The sequence below is a fragment of the Myiozetetes cayanensis genome, unplaced genomic scaffold (genome assembly GCF_022539395.1).
Source record: "Myiozetetes cayanensis isolate MyiCay16 unplaced genomic scaffold, myiCay2020 scf2-11, whole genome shotgun sequence".
Lineage (NCBI taxonomy): Eukaryota > Metazoa > Chordata > Aves > Passeriformes > Tyrannidae > Myiozetetes > Myiozetetes cayanensis.
This window is the reverse complement of record NW_026087411.1, coordinates 46053551-46075302: the sequence shown is the minus strand read 5'-3', so window position 1 is coordinate 46075302 and position 21752 is coordinate 46053551. Positions and strand designations below refer to the sequence as shown.

Genomic DNA, 21752 nt, shown 5'->3' with positions numbered 1-21752 from the left:
CCTGACTCTCCTCCCCATCCCCCCGGTCAAGAAAGGAGGGATTGAGCGGCTGCATGGTACTTAGTTGCCTGATGGGGTTAAACCGCGGCAGGCTGTAACTCATCTAAAGCTTCGTTTATAAATTTGCAACTAATTAGTATGTACATTTTATAATCAATATTCACAAACATTTCCGCCTGCCACAGTGAAAATAAAATTATCATTCCTCAGTCATATAACATTTATATTCATGAGCAGTAAGTAAATATTTAGATTTCAGTGTGAGGGCTAGAGGCATCTACTCTGTAACCACATGGGCTGTCCCTCAGGTGCACTCAACTTACTTTTCTGAAGCATACAAAAGCAAACACACACTGCAGTTCTGTTAATGCATGTATTTTATATACTACAGCAATACACCAGATCAGCAGACAACATTGCAAAATTAAAAGACAACGAAATACCTAACCCTCCGTGCTTCCCTTAAGCCGAGCCTTTAATTTAAAATACTCTCATCTACATAAGGCAAAAATAGCCCAAGTGACAACAAAGTCCAGGAAGCAAAATTCCACAGCTAGGAAGTGACCATTTGTGTAAGTATTTATACAGACTGAAAACTAACTGCTTTTAACTTTCTTTTTAGCTTTAACAAAGCTGAGAGAAAAATAACATTACCCACAAACTCCTGTTCATGTACTGCTAAGAAAAAAAGAATATCTAATTGAAAAACCCACAGGATTCTAGATCTAGACTTGGGGATGTTCAATTTAAAAACAATAAATATTTTTACAAAAAAATTGCATGGTTTTCAACTTGATTGCGTCTTACATAGACACCAACTATGACACCTAAAGTGATGATGAAACAGCAAGCCTGAGGACGTCAAGGAATTGTTAGAATAAACATGCATCCACTACCTTTTATAGATCCTACTTTAAATAATTGTCGATATTGAGAAAGTGAATGCGAGATGAAGTGTGTAATTTCTGAACTCCCCAGGTAGAGATTCATCTTACAAGGAACAGGAAAATAGCCACTGCTGGAACAATAGATTCACGTGTTGCACTAGCACTGGGTGGGCACAGGAACCAGTCTCAAGGACCACAGGGTCAAAGTCCCAACACCGTCCGGCCCAAGTTGCTTCTTTTTCAGCCCACCGCCAGCAACCACCACGCCCGACCAATAACATGTTCTTACAAATGCTGGCAAGGACAAAAAAAAGTTCGCAGACCGCACAAAGCCTCGCCCAAAGGTATCCACAGTCGACGCACCGAGGAAGAACAAAAGTGATTTTAGAAATGACCTCAGGACAAGCCCTTGCCCAGCCCCCTCCCCGGGGGCGGCGCAGGCGGGCACCGACCCCTCTCGCCCCTTCGCCCCCCGCGCGGCCGCACCGCGCGCTGGGACCGCCGCGCGCAGCACCGAGGGCAGCGCCGGCTCGTGTGCCCGGGGCGCGCGCCCGCCGCCTTCCGAGGCGCCCCCGCCCCGCCCAGGCACCGGGGGAGGCAGCAGGGAGGGAGGGGAATCGAAGGGAGACCAGACGACCCCGCTGCCTCCCGAGGCCGCAGAGAGAGAGGCGGCGGCGGCGGCGGCAGAGAAGGGGCGGGCAGGAAAGGGCGGACCCGCATCCGGGCTCGCTCCCTGACGCGCTCACTCACCGATCATGGCGGCGGGGGTGGAGAAGGGGGGCGCGTGCACGCGCGCGCACGTGCCGGCCACACCCTCCAGCTCGAGCGCTTCCCCGGCAGCCGCCTGGAGGAGTCGCGAGACTGCGGGCGGGGCATGACGGCGCGGAACGCGCATGCACCTCCATGAAGCACACGCAACGCCCTCTGGGTAACGTAGTTCTTCGCCACTTCACGCCCGCCCCTCCTCTGCCCACGTGATCGCCTCTCCCCCACACCCTCCAGCCCCCACCTTCGCTAATGACTTTCTCGCTAATTGCCGTCTGTCGCCCCGGTGTTCAGCGCACCGGGGGCGGGTACAGACGTGCGGAGCCGGGCGGTGCTGCCGGGGCTCTCTCTACGCGCTCCCCTCGCGCTGCCCCGGCGGGTTGTTGACGCGTTGCCTGGCAACGGTCGCGTGTCCGGGGGACGGCCCGCGGCGGCCGGTGCCCAACGGACCCCCTGAGGGAGGGACGGCAGGGCCGCAGCCGGCGGGGGCACAGCGGCGGGCGGGGGGAGAAGCCCCCGGGGGACAAGAACAGCAGGTGGTGATGAAGGGCTGGACACGCTGGAGTAGGGGGGGACGAGCTGCGATGGCGCAGAAGGGGTCCTGGAGGGGGCGAGGAAGGCGCGGGAGGGGTGTGTGGGGGTATCACTGGCCCTGGGGAGAGCGGAGCTAGGGCTGCTGCCGCCTTCTAACTCTCTGGGCACGGGGCGCTGATGTTCCCTTGGTTTTTTCCAGTCCGCATTTCTCCTCTGGTCCGTCGCGGGCGCCGGTGGGGAGATGGTGGGGGACAAGGCTGGCTCGGGCCCCTCGAAGCCCACAAGTGACAGGTGCCCCCGGCAGCGGGAGAAGAAGAAAAAGGAGGAGGCCTGCGAGGGATTCACTATCAGAGCCATGATGAAAAACAGCGTGGTACGTTTGCTTCTAGCATAGAGGTGACATTAGCAAGCTTACCTTAACGGGACCAAGAAGCACAGCAAGTTAGAGCTGAGCAAAAAGCGTGTCAGGAAGGTGTGCAAGTTATAGTAATACGTTGCCTGGATAATGCTGGTTGCTGAAATTACCTTCAGGATTTACAGAATTAATTACACAAGATAACTCTGCACCTGTGGTAATTGTGATGCTTCGACTACCAAATGCATTGCTTTGGTGCCATCCTGTTAAACTGCTAGCCTATGGACTTGTGTGCAAGACTTGCTGCCTTGCATTTAGCAAAATGCTGTCAAGTGGGACTGCAGTAATACTCAAAAGTGTTTCCATACACTGATACAACGTGGTAAAAATTTGATGTGAATGTCACATAGGATGGCAAAGATCCGGAAAATACACTAGTTTTTAAAATAGGCTTGAAAAATGATAAAAAACTTCCAGTCAGTCAGTCTAATACATTAGTTCTCCAACACATAGTTCAAAGACAAAGAGGAGGTGATCCAGTGAGCTTCATTTTAAATTAACAGTTACAATTCCTAACATATTTAGAGGTTTATGAGTTAAAATATTAATATAAAATTGCTTTACAGGGTTTTCTCTACCTTTGTTAGAATTTAGGAATAAAAAAACCTTTAACTAATACAGAATGCAGATGTTCAGCATGTAAGCAGATGAGGTAATATGCACATACATCTGTGCTTAAACTCTTGAATTGTATTTTTCTTTATTTGGACACTGTTCAAGGTGTTAGCAAAGTCTAGAGTTCTCAAGGATTTTTTTGGAATCTATACACTATTTCTACAGCAATTATAAAGCATTATTTCCCTTTTGCTGAAGTGGTCTTGGAGTAGTCTCTCTGGTCTTGCAATCTGTAAGAGCATCCTCTTAGAAACCCAAACAAGTCCATCTTTAAACAAATTTTAAGTAAACAATGTGTACTTAGAGAACTTTCTCCTCACTAGTAAAACAAAAATATGTTTCACTTTAGTTGGAAAAACACAAGGCAAACACAACCAAAAAACCCCTTTGTTTTAAAGATTGTTTGTTTTTTATTCTAGAGGTTAATGAAATAGACCATAATATTTCGGCAACTTTAAGGATTGATTTTTAAAAGATGTTTCCTCTTCTCTGAACAAAATTTAAGTAATGGATATTTGCACATATTTGTTTTCACCTTGATATGTAAAAGACACTTAATTTTGTCTAGAAGAATCAGAAGTTTCGATGGAGTTGGAGAAATATATATTTAATTTTTTAAAAGGATCTGTGACTTGTGAACATAACTAGCTATGAGTTTAATCAGAGTGTAGGTTTCCTTTTGAATATTTATAGAGTATTAACTTTTATGGCTGCATTTCTAACTTCCTAAACATGAGCAGAAGGTTAAATCATGGGTAAATCTGCTGCCTTTGGAACTACTTGTTGAATCATAGAAGTTACTTTCTTTGTCAAGGACCTCTGTAGATCATCTAACCCAACTTCCCATTTGAAGTGGCCTGTCACTAGCACTAGATCAGGTCAGTCATGGGTTTCCTCACTAAGCTGTGAAATCTACCAACTTCACAGATTCCTTGACCTCTCCGGGCAACCTCTGCCTTGCCCACCTGTCCTCCCCGCCGGCCCCCTTGACCCTGTCAGAGGGCAGGTTTACAGTGTTCTGACCTGCTGCACAGGCTCTACTCATAACTGGATAGGAAGCAGTAAAACTGTTAGCCCTAGCACTACAAATCTCCCAGGACCACTGTGTTTTGCAAAAGCTCCAAGTGAGGACAGGCAGCCACTGGAATAATTTTCAGTCAATGTACAAAATACCAGTGTAGAGTAAGGAGTATCTATTTCACTGCCACTCTCTGCGCAAAAGTCTGTGTCCTTCATCTCTTTTCCAACAACTGGTTAAATGGAGCTTCAGATTTATTAAGTACTCACATGTCAGAGGTTGACATCATTGATTAAGTTCTCATGGAAGGTTTAGGAGTTGACTGGAGGGTTGAAAGCACAGCAGGAAAATATAGTTAGGACATGGTAATTCCTTTTGTTAGCAGCATGACAAGGCATAGGGTTCTCAGCAAACGTGTTTGGCATCTCCAGATCAAACAATGAGGTACTGATTAATAGTTTTTGGTGCAAGCATGTAGTTAGTCTTAAACTCTTAGTGTGGAGTCTTAAGAGATTACAATTATATGTATATGACTATAAATGTTGTAGTAGAGGTTCCAGAATTCTTTGATGTTGCTTGTGCACAGCGTTCTATTAAGCTGTTTTTCATGAAAGTTCCTGCTTTCACAGCCATTAGTAAGTGCAGAAATTAAGCACTTCCAATACTAAAGACTTGTCTCAGCTCCCACTTAATCTAAAATTTGCTTATTGAAATACAGTACTTAATAAATATTCACCAAAAAAAATTCCTGAAGAAAGTCTTTAAGTTATTAAAAAAATATAAATTTATATAGTGGTTTAGGTTAAGAGCAAGATTCAATAAAGGTCCTCTACAGTAACAAGATTCAATAAAGATCTTCTACTAACAAGCTAGATATTGTGACGTTTACATTTTAATTGTTCTATCCTCCAAGTAGATCTAAGAATGCCAAGTTATGTACTGATAGTTCACAGGTACTGCATGTAGAATTAAGAATAAAATTAATTAAAAATTAATATGTATAGACTAGCAAGGAGAAAAATGTCTGAACGTGAATGTGGGCAGCAGGGAGACATTTCTCTTCCCTTCTGATCCTCTCTAGATGATATTTTTCCTGTTTTTTGCAACTGTACATAAGAGAATAAAGTATTAGTGTCCACATTTTCAGTAATGCACTGGTGATAAAAGCCCTTTTTCAAGGACAGGATTCATTCTATTACTCAAAGAAAACTGTAGAAAAGGAATTCCAGTCTATCTTCCACTTTTTAAAAGGTTCTTAACCAAGAATTTATAAGATTACTGAGATGGAAAAGATCACAGAGGAAAAATCTACATGTCTTTTCAAAGTGCTGTTACCGTGCAGCAGAGAGTTAGGATTCATAGGGCTAGAAAGTGGCAATGTAGGAAACTCACTAGACGATATATTTTAGTGCATATATAATTCATGCAGGAGTTTTGAAAGCTTTGTTCTTTGGTATTTTATGTCCATCGTTGCTTGCTAGAATGGACCTGATGATATGGAGTGGAATTGGAACTTAAGACATCCCTCCTGAGTGCTGAGCCCACAGCCCATAAAGCTATGAAAGATTGTTCTTTCTTTTTTTCTTTCCTTTTTTTTTTTTTACTTTGTTTTCTTTTTTACCTGAACCTTGAATTCCTTACTGCAAAACAGCACAGCTTCAACAGGAAAGATGGAGCACCTCTACAGGTCCTCCGTTAATAACAGTTTTACCATTTAAGTTGAAGTATCCTTCTGTAGCATGTGAATTTAAATTCCTCTGGTGAGAGTACTGAGTTGGATTTTCTTCCTATCTCAGAGTATAAACCAGCAGATTTTATATAAAAAATATTACTATTACATTCATCTGCGTTCCGTGAAATCAGTCAGAAACTACCACTAGAAATATGCCACAGGGATAGAGTGAAATTGTCTACTTAGAAAGGAAGTAATGCTAAGAATTGTTTATGTATTTTTAAAACCAAAGCAACTGTTTAACCTGTGAGAGCCTTAGCTATGTGCAGAAGCCCAGCTTTCATCTCCTGAAAGAAGTATTACTGCTCATAAGCAGAAAAATGATTATTTGGATTGTTCTTCTGGATTTTCATTCTTCTGTTCCTCATCTAAGAGTCTATGGTCTGTATGTATTGGGATTAGTTCTTAGTCTTTGTTGTTTAAACCCCTCTTTCATGCCATAGTCAGTAATGTGTGTTGTGAAAGGCTTTTTTACACTTTATCGTTTGATAATAACTCATAGCAAGAGTTTAATTTTTTTACCATAGAGATAATCTGATTTGTTTACATTCTGAATCTTTTAATTTGACACTCTATTTATATTCATCCACACATGTAACTGAAACTGCTTTTATTATTTACCTTGTAGCAGTAAAAGTTTCTAATCTGATTTTGAGGCTATAGGAAACAATTGTTTATAAGAAAGAAGTTGTATCCTTGAGTTATAATAGCTAATTTATTGGAAAGGGCAGTGTGTTTGGCATAAGTAGATGTCAAGTTAAAGGAACGTTTTGATAAATGTTTATATAGAAGGTAGCCCGTCCATCTTGGAGGAACTGTTCCGGTGTAACAATAGCAATTGTGTAAAATCTACAAGTATACTTCAGTGAACACTGTGAGACAATTTAAACTGTCAGTGCTCTGGAAAGCAGTTCTATCTTCTTCCTCTTTCAGGCTGTTTAGTGCTGCTGCTCCTTATTGTGTCTACATTTGTACAATGTTGGCCGATCAAGGAACTGATCCTGCTGAAAAATACTCCAGCCTCTTGAAGCTAACAGCACTGAACTGCAGTCTTTGGGATTTAGCCAAGCAAAGCTTCTGCTTCCACGAAGCTCATCTGTTTTGCCCTTCTCTGTCCTGACTGCATGCTTCCATCTCCCCTTTTCCATGGCATTGTTTTTTCTTCAAATGCAGAGAAGGTTGGCTCAGCTCTAACAGCTCTGAAGTTAATATATGCAAGCAGAAGGGAAGCGGGAAGATGTTGTCAGCGCAAGTTGCGTGGGTGGGAATGTACCTTGGCAACATCGTGGCCTTAATTCATTTAAAACCAATTATTAAATTGAGTTCTAGCAGAGTAATTCCACAAGCATTTAAAGCAGCATAAAATTGTACCACAATTGAAAGGTGTGGTTTTCATCCCTGGACATTTATTCTTTGTGCAGTATGAGCTTTTGCATGGCCTTGCAGTGTATTAGGCTGGAGCCCTGGATAAACCTAATTAAAAGAAGCTCAGCATCTTTTTTTTTTCCATCGCAGTACAGACCTGACATACAGTTTGGTAACAGTGTAAGCTCACAAAAGTTGCTGCTACAGCCCTGCTTGCTTCTGCTCTGTATCTGCACCTCCTCCTTTGTGCTAATACACAGTTATACAACTGGATTGATGAGGTACTTGATTTGCATTAGGCTCAAACACAAAAAGCTTAAATGCAAGGAGTTTTTCATTTCCCCTCATAAAGTTATATTCTTTACCAATTCCATGCTTGTGCTTACTGTAATGACCACTTTGAGAGTATAATGAAAAAGCGAAATATACAGCAAAACTAGCAATGCTTAAGACCATAATGTCTTCAAAAAGCTTCTATTTCATATTATGTTTTCCAGCTGTAACTTACATGGCTTAATCATACTACTCTTGTTTTTTTAAATACTTTAAAATCAGCCTTTATTTATTTTTGCAAATGTGGTAAAAGATTGGTATTGCTCACAGTTGCAGTGCTAAGATGATACGATCTGCCTATATATATCCTAACCATGAAGAAATCATGCTGTTTTATCTATGAAAATCTGTTGCACATTTGACTCTTCAGTAAATCTTCTCTTTTATAATTCAGTCATATGACTTAAAATGGATAATAAGTAAATTATTGGTTAGATTCTGTTTCAGGTTTTTGATTGACAATTCTTGTCTTAAATCAGTTAATTTGATTCATTATATTTTATGCAGAAAAAGACCTTAGAAAGTTTTGAATTTCATAACTAGGGAAGGTAAATGAAAATTGATTTTAAAACATTATGACCATGCTGTTTCAAGACTCCTAATCGCTTTTTTATGAACTAATAAATAAAATATTCTATAAAATAAAATATTCTATATAGTAAAATAGTTGTCTAATTATTTCAGTTTTTCCATTGTAATGAAACTATTTTAAACTTTACAAACTGTTTACAGATTTCATACAGTTTAAAATCTTGCATTGTTCTGAATATATGGGTGTCTTCATCTGGTGTTTCTCTGAATGAAGAGGGCCTTTTTTGCTTTTGAGATTTTTTTTTACTGCAAATATAGGAATTCTGAACAAATTATTAGACAGTAATTGATAACAATTATGTCTGAACAAGATTTTGAGCTGTCAACTTACTGAGTAGGGAACTATCTGAAGTCAGCATTTTCCACATGCAGCTATCCTCTACATGGGCTGCAGCGCTCATCTTAGTTTTCTTCCTGTTAGTTGACCGAGAATGCTGTCATACCTGATGAGAATACCTGGAGTGAGTTCAGTGAAGAGCCATCAATGCAGGCTTCTGGAGCACATGTTCCAGGAGCAGAGGATGAGGGGAACTGTATTTCAGCTTGGAGAAGAGAAAGCTACCAGGCTACCTCATGGTCCTAACAGACCTAGTGACCCAATAGCTGTGAGAAAGCTGTCAGGAAGATAAAGCCAGTCTATTCTCTCTAATGATGGGAGGACAGGAGATGGGTGTTGAAACAAGGTGTTTAAGATGGTGAAAAGCTTTTTCCCAATGAAGATAGTTAAGCAGTGCATCAGGTTTCCCTGATGTTGTGCAGTCTCCTTGGAGGTTTTCAAGACCCAAATGGAAAAAGCCCTGAGCAAACTGTTCTGAGATAATCTTGCCTGGAGAAGGAGGTTGAATTGGAGTCTTCCTGAGGTCATTTCCAACCTGAGTTTTCCCATGATTCTACTACTTCTTCCATAATATGGTGGTTTGTGGTCACTCCAGGGCTTTGCTACTAATAAGGTCAGATAAATTAGTGATGACTAATTTACTCTCCATTTGGGCAAAAAGCATTTGAGGGGTTTTGCTTTAATAGATTTGCTACTTTTCTGAAGGTGTAAGGGGGTAATAAATACTGCAACTCCATTCTGACCCTCAGGAAAATTATAACACCTTATAGTTTTGGTTATATTAGTGAAATGCATCATAAATGTAAGGTTGACTTTATAAATACAATTGAGTAAACCTGCATCAGGGCTTGGGTAACAGCAACACATGCTTATTATCTGGGATTAGCTGCAGCTAATTCTTGTTATATGGTCTGCTGCAAGTATGCAGCGAGTACTGCTGCCAAATATACAATGAATGTTTTAAGGAATTGAAGCAGCTGGCCATGTCTGTAGCTGTCAACCTCTGGATGCTGTCCTTCTCTCACAGTCTCTTCTTGTCACTGCTATAACTTAAGTGACATTGGAAGCTTTAAGTGGGTGAGAGAGACAAGAGATGTGGCACAGTAGCATTTGCACTACAAAAAGGAGTGCAGAAAAGGAACTGACTCCCCAAAGTGGGGACCTGGCTGATCACTAGCCCAGTATGATTTTTCCTATGGCTGTGCTCCCCAACCTTATGTACCAATGTGCTAAAGACAATTGTTGCCTTACTGCTTGAAGAGAGTACTGAAGTCCATACCAAGAAAACAGAAGTTTTCCTTCTTTTCTTAACTGATACTCCTAGTTTCATATAGACACTTAGTCTGTGTTTAACTGAAATTATGTGGTAAGGCTTTGAAGAGGACAGATGGATTTTGTTTCTTTTATGAAGTTTTCTTAACCATTTTGAAATAACAATTATTGCAAAGCCAAAAAAGATCATGTCAAACAATACTGTTGGTGCATTGAAAAAATTTCTAGATAATGTCATAGAAAAACTGCTGTAATAGACTGAGTGGTTCTTCCTAGCAGTAGTTAATTCTCCTGTATACTTGACATTCATATAAGCAGTTTGGCATGGCTTTTCATAGCACAGTTAAATTGTTTTTCTGGAAAATTTACTGTTCTCCGATAGCTTTGTTTCTTAGATAAAATACATGTCAGATAAGATGAAGTTAAAAATTCTGTATGAGGTCACAGTGTGCTGAAGGCTGCATTATGGAAGTCTTGTCTTAAATAGTTACACTCTGATTCTGTGGATATATTACAAATAAAATGCTTATTATAGTTGCAACTTTTGGTCTCTGGTAGGTGTAAGTCAAGGAGATGCATATAAAGAAAGGAATTTCTCCTGAGCGCTATGTAGTTCTAGAGTTAGACTTCCAATGGAATTTCTGTTGGGCCTCTTACCTGAAAAAACATAGGATTCTGATTTGATAATAAAGCCTGCCTTAATTGTAATGTGATGGTAAACATATAATTTAGCTTTTCACACATTTGTGATGATATCTTTTAATGCATATTTAGCAGTTTGCATGCTTGGGTTGGAAAGCAAGATCTTTCATTTTTAAAAATTACTCTTCACCCATGTTTCTGTAAAGGGTGATGTCAAGATCTTGATAGTAAGAATAAATACTAATTTGTTTTCAGTTTGATAATAGAAGTATGTTGTACCTTAATGAAAAGCTAATGTCATTAGCCTGATTAGGATCCAGCCTAGTTTTATGTGGTGATTTTTTTTGTGATGAAGGACTTTTTAAACAAGTATGTACTGCAGTTCTGCACAATGTGTGATAATGTTAAAACATAAAATACACCATAGAAATGATTGTGCAATGAAAACTCTTGAATGCCTCAAAGCAAGAATGGCATACTGTCAAATTCCTGTGTAATCACCATTTGGTGGAAGAATATGTCTTTAAAGTTAGGTTTTGATGCCGATTTCATTGGTCATAAGCATTACCGAGGATTTTGTCTGGTTGGCAATACTTAGTATTCTGCAGAAAAAACAATGTAAAACTAAATCAAAAGGTACAATATTTTCTTACCTGTTTTATGTGCTTCAGACATCCATTGGCTTTGCCATTATCACATTAACATTTTTTAAAATTTTGCCTCGCTCTGCATCTCATTATAATATGCAAGAAAGGACTACTTCTGCATAAGTTGTTTGGACATACCCAGATGTTCTGGAAAATATCTGTAGGTATTAGCCCTTCTAAGTTTAGCAGGTCTTTCATTTTTTTCAGTAATTGTTCAGATAGAATTTCTTTCCTGTTATTTCCATGTAAGATTTGTCTTAATGACAGCTGTATTATTAAGCCCACGATTTAGGGAATGAAATATTATTTCCTGAATATTTTCTTTTTAAATTTAAGGGAAAGAGTGAGAAAATCCCCATGCAATGAAAATTTCCTGCAAGGGAGTGAGTGTGCAAGGGCTTGTACAAGGAGCATCCCTGCTAAAGAGTTAGGGAGCAAGGTTCTTTTCAAGTCTGGGATTGTGCAAGGTAGTGCATACGAGGCTGGTGTGTGCCCCCATGCACACTCCCATGTGCTCCACTGAGTGTGGCCACTGCAGTCCCTTTCTTATAATAAAATTTTAGAGGTGTTCTAAAATATCCCAAAGCTCTGAATTTAGTTTCCTTTCCTTATAAGTCTCGTTGCATAAAATTCTATGATCCAAGTTTTCTGTTTCAAGGCTGATCATTGTATACTTAATTAGAAGAGTGGTGGTCTATATTTTAATGTGACATTAGTGTTTTGTATTTATATCTTCTCAGCTAAAACTATTTAGGGAAAGGTGCATGCATACTTTTATTGATATTGGTAGCCAGAATTTGATAAACCTTTATTTTTCCCATAGAAGTTGAAAACATACATTCTTAATTCCAGAAGCATGTCTATTAATATCTCTTTCCTCACTCCTATCTACTGCTCATGCTCACTTTTTCTCTGACTTTATTTACTTCTCCAGATGTTCTGTTTTTTCATATTAGTGGATTTCTCTTGCAGTGATGTTCATCAGGTGGGTTTTTTGGGGGAGGGCAGTTCCACATGGCAAGAAACCTGTTAGAGAATGTACTTGCAAAGCTTACACCCAGACCTTATTAGAATATCCTATATAATAATTTTTACTGTTAAAAATGTCTCAAAGGAATGAGCTCATTATACTTTTAAATTGCAGCTTTGTAAGGTATGATTGGAAAATATTTTTCACAGGAAGTGGATATGTATTAGCTGATTTTTTATACATATTTTTAATCCTGTGTTTTACTAACTCATCTCATGGCCTTCTAATTTGTGTGTCCTTCATTTAATTCACTGGGTTTTAGATTAATAGGTAAAGGTCAGAGGAACAATTACTACAAGTTGATTTAATCTCCTGTGTAATATAGTCCATCAAATTCAGAAAGTGATTTCTGCATGAAATGTGTAACTTCTGCTTGAGCTGTAAGATATGTTTTTTTAGCAAATAATAAAACCCAAAAGTATTGGTGGTGTCAGAGAGTCCATTTTATCTCTAAATTATGGCAATGCTTAACTTAACCAATGCAATACTATTAAAAATTTGCAGTCCAGACATATATAAAATCATCACAAAATACTCAAATTTCAGTATGTAAATATTTTAGAGTGAGACAGCTATTTATAGAGAGATACTATCTTTAAAAATCCACAAAAGTGAAGTTTTACCATGCTTCAACCTTCTACTTAAAATCTGTTTAAGTCATGATTATTTTATGAGATTCTAGTATGCCTTTAGGAATATTGAAGATATATTACAATATTATTATTCAGGACAACAATCAAATTTTAATATTCTATTTGATAGCTTCTGAAGGCTTTTGGTCATCCAGTTGTTCATCCACTATGAAAAATTCAGACAGCGCACTAAAATCGTATAATATCCATCACTTTAATTTAAAAAAATAAAATAAGATCCATTGTATCATAAGAAATCAGTGAGTTACATGTTTAAGATTGCGTGAGATTTCCCAAACTGCTCTGTCTACTGTTCTCTGACAAAGGAATCTTTATAACAGAAACGTCAACTGTGTGTCGCCCATTGACAATACTGTGCCTGTCAATAGTATACAATGTTCAGGCCTTTGGGTGTAAATTTTGTTGAGGGAATTACTGGGTTTTAACAGGCTTGCTTCTGTTTAGATTGTCATTTTTCATTTTTCCCTATCACCAGATAGAAATGAAATATTTTTCACCTAAAGTGAGAAAAAAAATGATCCTTTAGTAGAAGCAGAAAAATTTTACCTCTGTTGTACAATGTCCCATTAGGCTGTAATAACAAAATTTAGTATTGGGTAGAAATATTAAAATACATTTGCAGAGGTAATCAATAAATTGCCATTAACAAATCAGTTCAGTCTAGATTTTTTTTCCCCATTTGATATTCCTTAACTTGTTCTTTATGAGGTCACCGTTTGGTAGGAACTGGGTGATTATTTTGCCATGTTTTATTGTATTTGTTCTTTTGCTTCTGGCGAGTGGAACACTATGAGTTCTTGTTCTTTTATAATATTAAATCTTCTTCAATTTTATTAGATGTAAGTTAATAGACTTTTAAGACTGATAACAAAAAAGCTTACCTGATGGTGCGTTTAGCACCAATGTTTAGCCAACGACAGGACTAAGCATTTCTGACCAAAATATTTGTTACAATTACCAAAACTGTTCCTCTGAAAGCAGCTTTAGCTGCATGACCTTTTCTGCTTGAAGTCACAGATTAGGGTTCATACTTTGGAGAGGCTTAATGCAAATCAGCTGACTCGTAACTGAAGGCTATTCCCAGTAGACTGGAGGAAGGCTACCCTATACCAGAAGTTCTTCTGAAGCCTTAAGAAGGAATTCTTCCAGGGATAGGCATTTTATGGAAAATTACTGTTAGAAAACTTATTTTGCTTTAGAAATAAAATGGCATGAATTATAGAGGTTAGATGCTATCATGGAATAATAAATTCCTAACACATTGATATAAATCCATTTTGCATTAAAAAACCCCCACATTTATTTAGTGATCTGTGAGTTCAGTTAATAGACTGGTACTTAAGTATTGGACACAATTTATTTTCTCAGAGTATATAAGTATTTTTATTTAGCTTTGTAAATAGATTCACAACCTACATTAAAATGTTGCTTTTTAATTACTAGTTATGTTTTCTGTGAACTACCAAAAATTGAAAAGAAACTGAAAGTTGAGGACTTGTACTGTGAAGAGTATAGAGTATGTAACAATTATCAATAAGCTATTTTATTTTATTTTATTTTATTTTATTTTTATTATGAGCCTGTATTCATACTGTTTCATTTTCTCAAGACAGTAGGATTTACTGTACATGTGATGCAGCCAAAATTCATCTATAAAAATGTAACCTAAAGGGAAAAATCATGCTTTTGCTAAAGACTTGAGTAGGTGCTGATTTGATATTTTCAGAATTTGTATACAGAAACCTTAATGGATTGCTAAAAAAGACAAAATCTTCCCATTTTCACTTAAGTGAGGAATTCTTTCTTAAGATATAAATAATCCTGCTAAGCAGAACTTCTCTTTAGTTGTCTAAAATTATCTGCTTATCCTTTAAACTCCAAATTTTTGAAGTATGATATAAAAAGCTTGAGAATATAAACCTAAGTGATTTTTTTAAAGTCGTTCATGTCATCCTCAGCTACAATGTTTGCAATATTACAGATGGAAAGTGACCACATAGATAATAACATCAATGTACAAGTGAAAAAGAAGAAAGCAAAGATGGTGGTGGTGTGGATGTATGGACAGCGGATGGCACTGTTTGTGGACTGATGCTTAGCAAAGAATCAGGAGCGCCTAAATAACTTAGTTTTGGCCAGCTCTTCAGAGTTGCATATGGCATTCAGTGTGTAGTAGTTTTCCTCTCTAGTGTAGCCACAAGTAAGATGTACATCAAATCTCTCAGCAGTTTTTGGTCCTCAGTATTTTTTTTTTCTTTTTTACACAGTACTAAACTTTTATTTCTTGAATTCCAGGCAGTTTTTTAACAATACATCCGGTTTTTTGTTTTTTGGGGTTTTTTTCACAAGAGCCTTAGGTCTTTAGTCCATCTGTGTTTGCAGGAATGAAATAAAATAAGGAATCTGCTAGCTTCTGTTGCTACTGACAAAGTGTGTTGTCTCAAGATCTCTCATGAAGTTCTGTGTTAAACGTAACAAGAGGTAGAACCAATCCTCGTAGCATCACACGAATAGAGGCTTTCAGGGCTGGAAAGAAACCACCCATCAGAATTGTCTTGGAGCTGACTGATAGGAGTTGACCTATCCAGTTCAGGGTGACTGAGTCATTTCTGCCAGTCTCCCAGGCAAGTCAGCAGCACATGGTGATCTTCAGTGTCAAACACTGCTGATAGGTTTAATGAAGTAAGCATGGATATCTTCCTCTGAGCTGTGCCAGAGACGAAATAGTTCGCAAGCAAGGCTAATGCACTCTGAAAGCTGTTACCAAGTTTGAAAGCCTGACTGCCCTGATTTAGCTTCTTGGCAGAGAAGTCAAATTCTGTAGAAGAGTACGTTGTTTGGTTGGGTTTTTAAATTACTTGTATGATCATTTTTTTCCAAGAAAAAAGCTGTAGTGGCTGGACAGAATATTTGGGCTAAAAGGAGTTTTTCAGCCTGGGTTTTTACGCTTCATTTTTCATGTTGGTTTAAAAACTGTGATTTATATTCAGATTACGTTCAGATTGCATTGGGGTGCTTAGGACTTTGCCCAGCTGGGTTTTGATTGTCTTAAAGGATGGAGATTCTACAACATCTTTGAATAACCTGTCCCAATGATCACCTTCATTGTAAAAAGGGTTTCTCTGCTGGGAAGTTAGAATTTCTTTCATTACAATCTGTGACCATTACCTTTTGGGTTTTTGTTGTGCATTGTTACTGCAATGAGCTTTGCTCTCGTGATGGTAACTAATGCAGCAATGAGATTCCTGGTAAGCTTCCTCTTCTTAAGGCTGAACAAACTGTTTCTCTCACCATCTCCTCATATGTCATGTACTCCTCTCTTCTTATTCATGGCCTTCCACCAGCCTTGCTCCAATATATCAATGTCTTTCTTGTACTGGGGAGTCTGAACTGTGACCTTATGCTCTAAATACAGTCTCACAAACATCAAATTAGGGGAATGTTGAATTCCCTCAACATTCTTGATGTAGCCCAGAATGCAGTTACCTCATCTTTGCCACAAGGGTACACAAATGTTTCACTTGTTCTCGGATATCCCCAGGATCTTTCCTGCAAAACCATCTTCTAGCCAATCAGTGCCTTGCCTGAACTGTTCCAGTGCAGAACTTAGAATTTACTGTTTGCTAGTACTCAACTGTGTGAAATTCCTGCCAACCCATTTTGTCAGCCTGTCAAGATATTTCTGAATGCCTTCCTCCAAATTTGATACCATTCACTAAGTCTCACAGGGTACATTCAGTCCCATAGTCCACCTTATTAATGAGATGTTAAATAGCTCTGCATTGAGCCCAGTAATACTTCCTGTAGCTGCTATGCCTTGGACCCAACAGCCCACCATTTTCCACCATCGTGGTCAGTTCCTCATGGAACTCACTTAAGTGCATTGGATATAGACTGCTGAATGGCATTAGAAGCCACACTTCACATTTATGAATGTCTCCCTCTTATTAAGATCATGGGTCAATGCATAAATTCATTTCTACCTCAACTCCCTGATCCTTAAGAATGACAATTGAATGGCATAACCCTTTTATACACTATAATTTAAAAATCTAATTCTCCACCCTTTCCTGAAGGGATTAATTGTGTATCTTATCCCAGTGTGATGAATACAAAGACTGTAAATCAGATTTTTTTATATCACTATTATTGCTCTATAATCAGTGTATCTTATATCTATCATTCTCCTTGATAGTGTGCAGGCCTTGCTATATTTACTGTATAAAAAATTAAAATAAAAAAACATATACTGACATATTCACGATGCAAGAAGGAACAGCAATGTAGTTAATGTTAACAGGGCCACAGAAATTTTACTATTTATTTCTAGGTTGTGTAGATTTCTGATTATGTACTACAAGTAAAATTTGAGCATACTAATGGCACTAATAAATATTACAATGCAGTGTTTTGCATGCCTTCTGAGTTTAGTACCATTTGAATACTAGCTATTTTTCACTTAGGACCCCAGGATCTTAGTTGGAAAAAGTTTGTTAGTGACTGGGTTTTCTGTGAGGAGAAAGACATATGGCTAGATTATACTTAGATATATTGTTGTAATTATATTTGATGGTGATGAGAATAAACGTGGGCTGAATATACTGTTGTATTGGTAAGTTAGAGCAAAGCTAGATGAATAAATTAACCAACATCATTGGGAGATTCAGTTTTTAGATATCAAGTAAACCAAACCTACTTTATTAAAAAATTCCATGGAAGGAAAATAACTCTAGGAAGTATTTCTTCTTAATGAAAGCAAGGTTTTATGTATGTAACTGTTGAAGCTTCATGTACTATTGTATATCTTGGGTTCTGTTTATTTTATTTGTTTGGAAGTTGGCCTTTTTGATTTTGTCATCTTTTTGAACATTTCACTAGTATTTTATAAAATTTTTCAGAGATAGGAACATAAGTAGAGAAAACATGTTGAAAAGGTTGGTAACCAGTATTTATTCTGTAACTAGCCTAAGTGAAGACTTATTTAGTCATTCTTTACTTTTTTCTGTCATAACAGTCTGACATTTTGTTATAGTCTTGTTCTCTAATAGTCTCTTCTGATGAGGTCTAAAGGGTAACAGTCTTCTGCATAGCACTTAGCCACTTTGTAATCATATTAGCCCATTTTCACTAACATTTCAGCCATTAGAGTAAGATGATGGTGACGGTGTACAGTTGTCAAAACTAACCTCTCAATCTTCTGTAGCACAGTCTGCAGACAGTCAGATATTTGGCTTGCTTTTGACCAAAAGGAGTGCAGTTATTAGTGGTCAGGGGAATAATTGAGCAACAAATTACAGTGGATGTGAATTAAACAGAGCATCCCTAGAGCTACATGGCAGAAGTCAAGTTTTACTAATTCTCTGAGTTATTACCTCATAATGACTAGCATCCTGAAGATGTTTTTCTCTTATTAAATTCTTGCAGAGTGAGTGTGTTTTATAAAATACTGAATAACATTTTTCATACTGACTACTTTATCTCTGGTAATCAGATCACATCGCACAATGTAGATGTGTATGTGGTTGAATCAGGCAGAATTTAGAGGAAACTCATATTTTAATTTAATTTGAAATAATAGAAGAAAAATGAAATCATCAAGAAACTTTTCTGCATTTGTTTATTGGATCACATCTTAAAGACTTCTGGAGTTGGTTGATTGCTAAAAAGTTATTCAGTAATGGGAAAGGCCAATGGTGAATTTTCAGTTTTGCCATTTCTCCAAAACATTGGTTTTTATTAAAAGAGATATTGGTATGCTCAAATTTGTAATGCAGTTTGAAACTTACCTCCTGGACAGTAAAATATTAATGATTAAAAACTGTAATTAGTAGCAGTTGCAATGATAAAATATTGTTGCATTTAACGAGGCATATAACTAGTGATATATTGCACTGTTTCTTATGTTAATTTTTTCAGAATTATCTCTAAAACCCTGAAAATATTTAAAGAAAATAAAAGGTTTTCAAGCATTGTAGATTGACTGAACTTAAGTATTTTACTTGTGTTTGAAATTCATTGTACTTTACCAACATATTTATCCAGGCAACTGAAAAGAATCCCATTTGGGGTAAATATGGAAGTTATTTTTGCTACCTTGTTCAGTTTTTAGCTTGTCTGTTAATAATAATTCCATGTGGTCACTTGTAATGATGGCTTATGTGGTAACTCAGAACTAAATAGAACCACCAACCTAACTCAGCAAAGAGCAATTACATATAAATTACATATAAACAACTTTCACTGTTGTGAATAAGGTAAAATGTAACTAAGGATGAAAAAAATAATATTCTGTTACAAAGCATTAGGATTGCCAAGGAATGAGGCCTTTTCTGCAAATTATAAAAATCCTATTTTGTTTTAAGGGTTTTTTTTTTAGATTAGCATGGTAAATAAAAATGTATTCTTTTCATCCGAATGTACATTTTAATTATGCTCAGTGTAACCTATGAATAAGTAAAATATTTACTATTATGGTCTTTCAGTAACATTTACATGATCATTGACTGTACTTTTACAGCATTTAAGTGGTGGGTATAGAGTTCCATCAGCATTTGCACTTGTAAGGCTTTTACGCAAGTATTTTTTGAAAATAGAAAGTAAGAAAATTGATAGAACCTGATATTTTCCTGTATTTTTTTATTCATTAATGAAATAAGTTCATTATTTAATTAAAATAAATTCATTAACTTAATGGTATTATTTTGCACAAAGCTATCTACATTTCTCAGAATGCTTTTATACTTTAATATCTAAGATATTTTAGTAGATTTTTTTTGTATTGAGCTATAGATACCATAGAATCATAGAATCATTAAGGTTGAAAAAGACCTTCAAGATTATTGAGTCCAACCTTTGACTGATCATCACCATGTCACCTCAGCCTTAACACTAAGTGCCACATCCAGTTGTTTCTTGAACACTTCCAGGGTGACTCCACCACCTCTTTGAGCAGCCCATTCCAATGCCTGACCACCCTTGCAGTGAAGAAATTCTTCCTAATGTCCAAGCTGAACCTCCCCTGGTACAGCTTGAGGCCATGTCCTCTCATCCTGTCCCTAGTTGCCTGGAAGAAGAGGCTGACACCCCTGTTCTGCCTCCAACCTCCTTGTAGGTAATTGTAGAGAGTGATAAGGTCTCCCACTAAGCCTCCTTCTCTCTGGGCTAAATAATCCCAGCTCCCTCAGCTGCTCCTCATAGGACTTTCTGGACTCTTGACCACCTCTGTTGCCCTTCTCTGGACTCACTCCAGCACCTCAGTGTCCTTTTTGTAGTGGGGACCCAAAATTGGACACAGTACTCGAGGTGTGGCCTCACCAGTGCTGCGTACAGAGGGTCAATCACTTCTCTAGACCTGCTGGCCACACTATTTTTGATACAGGCCTTTTGATGTCCTTGGCCTTCTGGGCCACCTGGGCACACTGCTGGCTCATGTTCAGCCTGCTGTCAACCAGCATCCCCAGATCCTTTTCCCCCAGGCAGCTTTCCAACCACTCTTCCCCCACCCTGTAGCACTGCATAGGGTTGTTGTGACCCAAAGGCTGGACCTGGAATTTCTCATTGTTAAACCTCGTGCAATGGCCCTTGGCTCATCAATTCAGCCTGTCCAGACTCTTCTGCAGACCATTCATTCCTAGATTCCAGCAGATTGACACTCCTACCCAACTTTGTGTCATCTACCAATTTACTGAGGGCATACTCTATTCCCTTGTCCAGATCATCAGTAAAGATATAAAACAGAATTGGGCCCAATATTGAGCCTTGGAGGACACTAGTGTTCCAGCTACCAGCTAGATTTCACTCCATTCACCCCCACTCTCTGGGCCAGGCCATCCAACTAGTTTCTAACCCAGCAAAGAGTACACCTGTCCAAGCCATGGGCTGCCAGCTTCTCCAGGAGAATGCCATGTGAGACAGTATCAAAGGCTTTACTGAAGTCCAGATGGACTACATCAACAGCCTCATCCACTAGATGGGTCACCTGGTCGTAAAAGGAGATCAGGTTGGTTGGGCAGGACCTGCCTTTCCTAAATCGATGCTGGCTGGGCCTGATCCCTTGATTGTTCTGTATGTACCATGTCATCAACTGAGGCCAGTCTGATAGGTCTGTAGTTTCATGGATCCTTCTTCCAACCCTTCTTTTGGATGGCTAACATTGGTCAACTTCCAGTCATCTAGGACCTTCCCAGTTAGCAAAGAGGAGTGATAAATGATGGAGAGGGCTTGGCAAGCTCTTCTGCCAGATCCCTTAGTACCCTTGGGTGAGTCCCATCTAGTCCTATGGACTTGTAGATATGTAGACTTCTAAGCCCATGCACATTTTTGTTTTCTGTGTAGAAGCCAGATGAGTTGTATACAAGCATAGGTGTCCATTTGAACCCAGATCATCAATGATCTTGGTATAAATTAAAATTTTTTCAGGATATTTAGGATTTGTCTGTAAACCTGGTATATGTATGGTTTCAGCATAAGTAGGAATATAAAACTTTGTGCTGGTGTGGCATTAGGTTCAGTACAGGGAAGCTACTGAGGTCAGTACTGGGGAATCTGGATGGACACTTTCTGCAAGAAACTACAGAGCTACTGATAGTTCCATGTAAGTGTCAGCTCAGGGAAAGATGGTACAGAGTGTGCTTATATGTGCTGTGATAACCCTTCTGCTCACAGTGGAGGATAGTCACAATACAGGTCTATCAGATTTTTAAGGTGTTTAGTTGTGTTTAATATTATGTATCTATATTACTGAACTGTAAATACCTGTAGTTTATAAGATACTTGATACAGATACCTGTACAAATATGAATAACTTTGTGTTCTTGTATTTTCACAAAGAAATAGGTATATTCATGATTAAGTTATTTTGATACATTTCTCAAATTCTGTTTTCATACCATTTGGATATGTCATAATTTTTTAAAA

General features: G+C 38.3%; 2 protein-coding genes across 6 annotated transcripts in view; one reads left to right on the top strand and one right to left on the bottom strand.

Annotated features, from left to right (window-relative positions):
* The window catches only part of PRKN (parkin RBR E3 ubiquitin protein ligase), a 705198-nt gene extending 703391 nt beyond the window's left edge, over positions 1–1807 (bottom strand). Inside the window, exon 1 of the mRNA XM_050316170.1 lies at positions 1638–1807. Coding sequence (XP_050172127.1) covers positions 1638–1782 — 145 coding nt within the window. The 5' untranslated portion in view covers positions 1783–1807. The remainder of the gene's footprint in view (positions 1–1637) is intronic.
* Positions 1776–21752, top strand: part of PACRG (parkin coregulated) — a 258467-nt gene continuing 238490 nt past the window's right edge. For 2 of the 5 annotated variants that reach the window (XR_007629028.1, XM_050316180.1), the window contains exon 1: positions 2310–2559. Coding sequence is in view for 4 of the 5 variants with exons in the window: in XM_050316180.1 (XP_050172137.1) it covers positions 2428–2559 (132 nt within the window). In the remaining variant the exon portion in view is untranslated. Of the gene's footprint in view, positions 1816–1937; positions 1961–2153; positions 2189–2309; positions 2560–21752 lie in introns of those variants that run through there. The other 3 variants (XM_050316178.1, XM_050316179.1, XM_050316177.1) reach the window with 3 other exon arrangements.